The sequence below is a fragment of the Macaca mulatta genome, chromosome 16 (genome assembly GCF_049350105.2).
Source record: "Macaca mulatta isolate MMU2019108-1 chromosome 16, T2T-MMU8v2.0, whole genome shotgun sequence".
Taxonomy (NCBI): domain Eukaryota; kingdom Metazoa; phylum Chordata; class Mammalia; order Primates; family Cercopithecidae; genus Macaca; species Macaca mulatta.
The window spans coordinates 73,484,558-73,493,531 of record NC_133421.1 but is presented as its reverse complement, the minus strand read 5'-3'; the positions used below and the strand labels follow the sequence as shown (position 1 = coordinate 73,493,531).

At 54.9% G+C, this 8,974-nt stretch overlaps 1 protein-coding gene across 7 annotated transcripts in view; it reads right to left on the bottom strand.

The window, feature by feature from the left end:
• Positions 1-1,477: 1,477 nt before the first annotated feature.
• The window catches only part of MAP3K3 (mitogen-activated protein kinase kinase kinase 3), a 75,498-nt gene continuing 68,001 nt past the window's right edge, over positions 1,478-8,974 (bottom strand). For 6 of the 7 annotated variants that reach the window (XM_077969577.1, XM_015120051.3, XM_015120052.3 and 3 more), the window contains 7 exons: positions 8,828-8,920; positions 8,020-8,211; positions 7,339-7,487; positions 6,513-6,644; positions 5,900-6,029; positions 5,349-5,526; positions 1,478-4,223 (listed from right to left, as the gene is read on the bottom strand). In XM_077969577.1, coding sequence (XP_077825703.1) covers positions 3,995-4,223; positions 5,349-5,526; positions 5,900-6,029; positions 6,513-6,644; positions 7,339-7,487; positions 8,020-8,211; positions 8,828-8,920 — 1,103 coding nt within the window. In that variant the 3' untranslated portion in view covers positions 1,478-3,994. The remainder of the gene's footprint in view (positions 4,224-5,348; positions 5,527-5,899; positions 6,030-6,512; positions 6,645-7,338; positions 7,488-8,019; positions 8,212-8,827; positions 8,921-8,974) is intronic. The other variant, NM_001257786.1, reaches the window with a different exon arrangement.

Here is an 8,974-nt window from a genome sequence, read left to right as displayed (position 1 = left end):
TTGTGTGGCCTGCTGGGGGATTTGTCGCAGAAAGGGTGCAAACTCACCATGGGGAGGGCTTGCGGGGACAGGGCCAGCCCGGAGTACCTCGGCCCGGATGGGGGTAGGGGGCTAGAAGTGGGTGTCAGTTCCCTGACACACCATTGAAAAATGGGAGGGGTCCTCTTCACAGCCAGGGCTCCATGCTGTCACACCACAGTGGTTTTGAAACTGAAACTCCACTTCGCCCCTCAGTTTTGGGTTGGTTCAGACCCACCGACTTACCATATGCACCCCATTGTGAAGAGGCCTGAGCGCGGGAGGGCCAGGCTGCCAGTGGGTGATGGTGCCTGTCCTCGCTACACTTCAGTGCCTGGGGTGCGAGCTGCCATATTCCCTGGCTGGTTCCAGCTGTCTAGCTCCCTCCCTTCTTCCCAGCCCTTTGACCTGGAAGTCAGCGAAGAATGGCAGGAACCAGTAGACCCAGCAAGTGCTGCCCAAGGTTTTAGTGACCCCTGGATTGTCCCTCCTCATCATCCCCTTGCCTTTTCAAGCTCTGGGGAGGGGCAGTCACAGCTACTATCCCAGGAAGTCCAAAAAGAAACTACATATGCTCCTCTGAAAACCCAGGGACAATGAGGGATGAGTTCACAGCAGGGCAAAGCAGGCAAGCTGGGAGGACCTGAGGGCGCCCGTGGGACATAGGCAGGAAGTCTGGGTTGTCTCGCTCCAGATTCAACTTCCTGGTGTCTCCATACATGGGACTGATGAGAACAGAGACTCTTAGAGAGTTTGCTGCCACCACACCACACAACTGCCTGAGTTCCTAAGTGGCCTCCCCATGGAACAGGGCAGGGAGCTGGGCCACAGGCTCCGGTATCACATGAGCCACTGTGCTGAGGCAGGCACTGCTCCTCGAGGGAGCAGAGCAAATACTCAGCAGAGATGCTGCCCCAGGCCTGGGTCCTTCCAGGTGTGAAGCGAGTGGCTCAGAGCCTCTAGGGGCAGGCCAACTTCCTGCACCAGAGGTCTCAGATGGCAACGACGACTGTCTTGGTTCTGTTAAGCAACAGTAGCAGATGACCACAAGGGGGTACTAGAGAGGTGGCTCTTGGAGGCACCTGACCCCTGCCCTGCAAAGGTGGGACTGAAGAAAGTCCTCTGGGGCAGGAAGACCCTATCAAATGTCATGAAGGCTCCGGGAACGCAGCCACTGGTGACATTCAGGTCATGAGGGCCAACAGTGCCACCTTGACAAATCAGCCCTGTTGGGACCACCCCAGTGGAGCTCCTGGAGGGGCAAGTGGAGGAAAGGGGAAGATACCTCTGGGCTGACGGTGGTACCAGCCAGGTCACCCCAGGACCCCTCTACTTGGAATCAATTTCTCTTCTGCTTGAGAGGCCCAAGCTTGTTGCCAGGCACCATACCTGGCCCCCGCCAGACACAAACCTACCTCCACCTCCCACAACCAAAAGTACTGCCACAGGACCCCTCTGATATAAATGATCCCTTTTATTGTAAGTAATGCGCAACACTGGCCTGGCTTTGCACTGCAAGCCCTCGGTCAAGATATAGTCAAATAACTATGGCTGCAGGTTCCACAGTTCCACAATAACCATGGCTACACGATCCACAATTCAAACAGACACAGAGCTGGGGTGCACAGGAGGGGCAGGAGGGCGGCAGAGTGCGGACTGTCCCCAGCCCTGGCCTCTCCATGTGGAGTTGACCCAGGCAGACACACCCCATGGAATGATGAGAGTGATGGCATGGCCCCTTCCCACAGCAAGCCTAGGGCTGCCAGGAAACTGCCCTTCAGAACCTTTGGGCCCAGGTCACCCTGAAGCCCCACAACTTTTTATCTGGATTAGTTATTAAAAAACAATAAATTAAAATTAAGCAACAACTTGGTCCTGAGGATGCTGAGCCAGCATGTCCACAGTTTTTGGCACAAAAAAATTAGGATCTGTTTTGCTTTTTTGGAGTGCAGGGTTTGTTGGCTTGTCTTCATTTTCAAAACACATTCCCAGTGAGGTAAGACCCCAGGGGGTAGAGCTCTGTAAGAGCCTGAACCTGGGACACAGTCGAGTCAGCCAGCACCATGCTCTGTATCCTCTTGGGGAACAGGGACTAGGGATGGGGGTGCGGGCCAGGAAGAGTGTGCAGCCAGCAGGATGGGGTCGTGGAGAGGCCGAGCTGCCACACAGCAGCTTTGGTCGAGATGAGGGCCAGGCCCCACCCTGGGCAAGGGCCGAGGTGGAAGCAGGAGCCTGTGCTGTCTTCAGAGGGCAGTGTGGGGTACAGGGGCTGATAGATGCCCTGGGGGAAAAGGGATGGACACAGGAGGGTCCAGGCCCAACTGGCGCATGCGACACACATTTCTGCAAAACCAGCTGCTTTCATTTTCTCTTCTCTCTCTCGAGGCGTCCATCACCTGTAACAGTCTAGAATTGATATATATAAAAACCATCAAATATGATCTGAGATATAAATTAACAAGTACAAGGCCTCACATTACATGATGTGAAAAGGCTAAAAACAGCGATAGAAACTACATTCATAAAAGTGCATCGTCAACATACAACGAAGGCTTTGGCTTGTTCTGTGCCCGTGGGGATATAGGCATGGCTGGCAGGGCTGCCTGGCACTAATCCCCAGCTCCCTGGAGACGCCCATCCCTGGGCACTGGCTTTTTTTTTTTTTCCTTTAATGACAACTCCCAAGGAAACTGGGTGTTGAGAGGGAGGAGCTCTAGCAATAGGCACATTTTGGAGGGGAGGGGCCGGAAGAAAGGACCAGCACCCAGGCTGAGGTAAATACGGCCAACTCTAAGCTGCTTGGAGATGCTGTTTCCCCAACCCCTGCTGCCATTCCCCCTCCAGGGGAGGAGCTACAAGGGAAAGGGGCTGAGACCTCAAGGGGATGGGCAAGGCTGGCTATGGAAGAAGAGAGCTGGCGGTTTTGGACACAGCTGGTGGTAGCACATGGGCTTTCCCTTCTACCAGATGGAGTGGGCTCTGGCCTAGCAGGTCACGACTGAGACAGCCTGAGACACCTCCTCGGGATCTCTGGGATCAGGGCACCAGCCGGGCCAGATGCCCCCACTGTGTTGTCCATCTCCCCTTCTGCTCCAGTGGGGGAACAAAGACTGGGCCAGGAGCACAAAGGCCACAACCTTCAGCTCTTTCCAATGCAGCCTAGGCCCAAGCCCACAGCAGGGGTATTCAGAACCCAGAGGGCACACACAGTCTCCAGTTTAGAAACTGGGTACAGCGTAAGAGTGACTCCGACTTGTAAAACAGAGACAACTGCATTGACAAAACTGGATCCCCCCTCAGTGGCAGCAGTTCCACATTGCGGGCCCCTGCCTGGGAGAGGCAGGGTCATGCCACAAGCAGGACAGGCTCCTCCTTCCCTGAATAAGGCAGCATGACATTTGCTTCATTCATCTTTGGTAAAGGACAGGACTGGCAGAGCCAACCTGGGCTCTAGGGGGCGGCAGCCTGGGCCTCTGCCTGCCACTGCTAGCGAGTGCTGGCCTTTCCCTCAGGCTTTTGGGAGCTCATCCAGCCCAGAGACGCCCCGGTGGTCTCCAGACATTGGAAGGAAAAACAAAATAACACTTTGAATGAAAATAACACTCTTCATACCCTGGCATCAGTCCCGTGCCCCCAGACCCTCTGGGCTTCGGTGCCGATTGCAGTGTCAGGACACATCCCCGAGGGTGGGGCCCATGGCGGCCTTGCACACTGTTTCCAGCCCCTACCCCTCCACGCTGAGCTCAGGACACTGGAGCTCCTGGATCTGACAGGCTGGGGGCTCGCAGTCCTGAGGCTGCAGCCACCCCACCCCGGCTCTGAGCCCCAGTGGCGGAAGGGGCACAGACCGACAATGGCTGGGCTGCCACTCCATGGTCCACAGCCTTGCCTGGGAGAAGCAGCAACTTCACTGAGCCCTGCAGCAGCCCCCTGCCATGCAGCAAAGGGCAACCGGCAGCTGCGTGGCCATGAGAGCTCAGTACATGAGCTGTGCAAAGTGGTGTGTGAGCAGCTCCTCAGCTGAAGGTCTCTGGCGAGCCTCCACAAAAATGCGCCTCAGGAAGTCCCGGCCATGTTCAGAGATGTGGGAGGGCAGCTGAGGATTGGTGGGCTGGGTGGCAATCTTGAAGATGGCGGCCATAGCTTCATACTCTGCCCATGGTGGTTTCTCTGTCAGCATCTCCACCACAGTGCAGCCCAGGCTCCTGGAAAGAGAACCCTGTGTCACCCCTCAGCCAGCCCTAGACTCCCAGCTGTCCTGCCCACCACTGCAGAAGGAGGCGCCTTTCTCAGAGCATGATGAGGTGCAAGACAGGCCAAGCTGACGGATACCTTAGCTTGGATCCCTGTCCACCTGGGCTTCGTGGACCTACACTCACCACACACCTGGGCACTTCTTGAAACTGGGAAAAAGAGAATCACAGCCTTGATAGAAAGAACTCTACAATAACTGTATTAGCTACCCACAGCTGCTCTAACAAATGACCACAAACTTAAGAGGCAGGAGAACAACAGAAATGCATCATCTTACAGTTCTGAAGGTCAGAGGTCTAAAATCAGTCTCACAGGACTAAAGTCAAGGTGGCGGCAGGGCTGGTTCCTGTCGGAGGCTCTGAGGAGAGAATCTGTTTCCTTGCCTTTCCTGGGTTCTAGAGGCTACCTGCATTTCGTAGCCCATGGTCCCCTCCTTGTATTACTCCAACCTCTTGCTTCCATCGTCTCACCTCCTATTAGCCACTCTGACCTCCTGAGACCCTTCTATAAGGACCCTTAATCCAGGATAATCCACCCATCTCAAAACCCTTAACCTAATCCTATCTGCAAAGGCCCTTTGCTATATACAATCACATTTACAGATCCAGGGATTAGGCAGTGGACATCTTTGCGGGGACATTATTCAGCCCACCACAATAGCTTTCCAAGGGGAGAAGCTCTCATGACTTAGGGGCCATTTCAGGGGATAGACACAAGGTTATGTCGAGCAAGTGCAAACTGTCTTGAGTGCTAGAAGGGACAGAAACCTGCTCCTGTTGAGAGACTGGTTCAGGCCTTCAGAGTGGATCCTGCTTCCTTAAGAGATTTAGCAAACATAAGGGATGTTTTCCATGGCCTAAGTTCCCAACTCTAATGGAGTGTGCTTTGATCTGGGGTAAAAACACCAGCCATCTGGTGTGTGTGCTACTGCACCGAACAATACCCTTGCACACACTGCAGCCTGGGCCCTGGGCGCATTCCCTCCTGCCACGCCACAAAGTCCCCAGGGTGTGTTCCTAATGGAGGGCCACTACGGCCTGGGTGGGAGAAGGGGTTCTGCATGTCCCAGTGCTCACCACACGTCTGCTTTCCTTCCATAGCCCTCGCCGCTGATCACCTCAGGGCTCATCCAGTAGGGTGTGCCAGTGACGGAGCGCATGCCCGTCCCCGACATACAGATCGTCTGCAGGCGTTTGCTGGCCCCAAAGTCCCCCAGCTTTACATTCCCAGCAGAGTCTCGGAGGATGTTGGCTCCTGAGGCATGAAAGGGCAGAGGCTGCAACCCTGGACCCTCTTGCATTTTCTCCCATCCTCTCCACCCCCAGGTCACTGAGAGCTGGTAGAGAGGGCGGGGCTACCACTGAATTAGACATGAACTGCAAGGGGCAAAGGATTTAATGAAGGGGAATCTCAGATCTACCACACAAATGACCATCTCCATGGTCAACATGTAGAGGCAATATTTTCCCATATTGCTCAACCAATCTTCTCACCAGTTCCTCAAGGAAACAACTGGGGTCCCACTTTTCATCAAGTTCAGAATGGTTAAGTGATTGGCCCCTGCAGGCACTCAATGGCAGACTTGAACCCAGGTCCTGGGGACTCCACACATCCTGGCCCTGCTCACCCTTAATGTCCCGGTGAACGATCATGTTGCTGTGCAGGTAGGACATGCCCTCCAGGATCTGCCGCGTGTACTTTCGGGTCACGCTCTCTGTCAGAGCACCATAAGCCTTCAACTGGTCTTTCACCGAGCCCTGGCAGCCACAAGGAGTCAGAGGAGTCCCCTCAGGACAGGGCTAGTGGAGGGGCAAGCCCATTCCAGCCCCCAGTATGGCAGCAAAGGAGTGATTTGTTCAATTCCTATTTGGCTGTGCAGGGCATTTTGCCAGGAGCTGTCAGGCACTTTGGAAAAGAGAGTACCACAACTCCTTCCCAAGCAGCGCGCCACCCAAATCCAGGAGCTCCAGCTGAAGGCTGCATTTACTGGACAGTGGGCCAGCCCTGCATGCCTCAGGGGAGGGCTGGACCTAGGACAGCTGTCATCTCATACTCCCACTGCAGCCTGAGACGGGGCCCTCCTGACTCCAAGTCCCACCATCACCTCACTTTGCTCCTCTGGGCCTCTGGAGCCTCAGGTGTTCAAACTCCTATCCAAAGTGACCCCTATCCTGCAGGCCCCAGCCCCCAGGTCAGGCCCTATTTTGTGTGTGTCTCACATGCATTCAAGGGGCACGTACCCCTGGCATGTACTCCATGAAGATGGTCAGGGTCTTCTCAGCACGGTCCCGCAGACAGCCATAGTACTGCACGATGCGCTCATGCTGCAAGTTCTTTAGCAACTGGATCTCGCACTCCAGAGCACTCACCTCCTAGGGGAGGGGTCAGTGGTCGCCTCAGCTCTCAGGGCCCCAGTTCTGCCCGCTTGGGTTCAGCTCAGCTTGCCCTAGTTAGTGGCCTCACATGGGTCTGCCTTGGGAACTGCAGCTGGAGAAAACGGGGACTCTCTTAACTGTCTAGCCCTCGGCCACAATGCTGGGCAGGCCTTGGGATGGTGGCACTCCCATGGGTGGAAGGAAGCAGGGAGGTGGGAGAAGGGGCTGTGGGTGCTTAGTTAAGGTAACTGCTGTTTGTCCACTCAACTTGAAGTGTCAGCCACGCTGAAAGCTGAACTGCAAAGCCAGGCCATATGATTCCTCCTTTAGAGCTGGACCAAGTGAAGGAGCCCCACAGCTCCTTCCTGGGCTGAGGGCTGGGGAGAGATACTTGTCTGGGAGAGGGCAGGGAGTCCCCTTTGTGGCACAGGTCATCACCTCTCAGTTTGGGTTACTTGGTACTTTGGCATCAGCTTAGTTCCTTGTACCTGATCCCTCCCACCAGGTGCTTGGTGCTCTTCAGACCACAGTCCTTTCACCCTGTGGCTGGTGCCAGGATGGACAGAAAGGGAGTTTGGGAAGAATGACAGAGGAAGCAACCTACAGCATCTCAAGCAACTACTCTGTGTGGTGAGACAGGCATTTCTGTTGAAAGGAGGGAACTGGAAGTCAGACCATGGGGAAAGTGTACCTTGCTTGTCTCAGGACTGTCTGGGTCAAACTGGACCTGCTTGGAAGCAAGTTCACGTCCCGTGTCCACGTCATAGCACAAATAGACCCTGCCGAAGGCACCCTGGCCCAGGAGCTTTCCCCGGCGCCAATTGATGGGGGCACTGGGAGCTACAGGAGAGCAGAAGGAAAGAGTTACTTTGTGTACATTATTTATGAATATCCCCTTCATTCTCCAGGAACAGGGCCTCTGGCTCAGGCTCCCCCTCACCCAGCACCATCACATCTTCTCTTAGAAGAGCATCTCCACCACAATCTAGAGCAAGCCCAGAGCCCTAGTCACTCGGACCTGAAGTCAGAGTCTTAAGAAGCAGAGGATTGGCTGAAGTCATGATTAAATGCTCTTCTGCATTGATAAATACATTTCCTTCCAAAGCCCCTAAATATCTTAATATGGCAGGGATGAAGGGTGTCCTCTTCCCTAGTTTAAACATGGAAAAACTAAAGATCAGAGAGGAGAAGAGGCTCATCACACAACAGTGGAGCCAGGCTTCAGGCACTCCAAGGCTTATCCCGTGTGGTGCATGTGGGCCAAAGCCACCACCTGCTGAGCCTAAGGGTCCAAGGGGCCCAGCTGTTATGCCCCTGTAGCTTGTCTGAGACCGCCTTGGCAGTCTCCTCCTAGCCAGGGACAGCTCCTCACACTTGGTTGGCACATTCCTCTCCTGCACAGAGAGGGCATTCTCGCTGTCTGCACTCCGCAGGCGCCCACGGGGGTCCAGGTATTGCACAGCCAGACCCATGTTCTCGCCATTTGTGCTCAGGGAGCGGCTGGAGGGCACCAGGGTGAACAAGTTGCCTTGATGACGCCGTATTCGGGGAAATGTTCTTCTGCCTGAAAGGGTGCAAGGGCCAGAGTAGAGCAAGTCACACCCCGGGCTACAAGGCTGAATGTACAAACCAGGTCTGAGCCAGAAGTGATAGATAATACCAGCTCCAGCCCATCCTGTCTGCCCTCCCACCTGACTCATTCCACAGAGGCTGCTGTCCCAAGCACTCCAAGAATCAGGACAAAAGCAGAAACTAGGAAGTAGTCTGGTTCAGGGAGATCCGGCCAGAGGGAAGGTGCATGGCTGGCCCGCGGGCTCCCAATTGCTTGGAAAGCCAAGCCACACCCAAAGGCACCGATTTCCTTGTATCCTACTCCTTACCCCTCTGTAGAGCCCCAGGCCACCTGCTGCTGTGGGGCAGAAGAGGGCATGGGAGAGATGGTGTCCCTGGAGCACACCATTGGCTCCAACCAAGGTCAGAGTTCCCAGTGGCAGCATTCTGGTCTACAAATACTATCTTCCCTGTTTTTGTTTTTTTCCTGTCTCCCGTGCCTCAAGTCTGAGCCACAATTCCTCAGGAATGAAGGAAAATACAGGCATTGCATGGACGAGCCCACCCTCCTTATGGCGGCTCGTCCTTTCTTGAGGCAGCCAGCAGGGAGCAGGTGAAGGAGCACTCACCATCACTGTAGTCCTTGTGGTGCACAGACACATGGTAGCGGCGGGGGTAGGTTCCACCTTTGACCCCTTTGTCATAGAGCTGAGTTTCCCGATCTGAGTAAGATGGGGGAATCACTGGCTTCTGGGTAGGTCAATGTGAGCCACTTA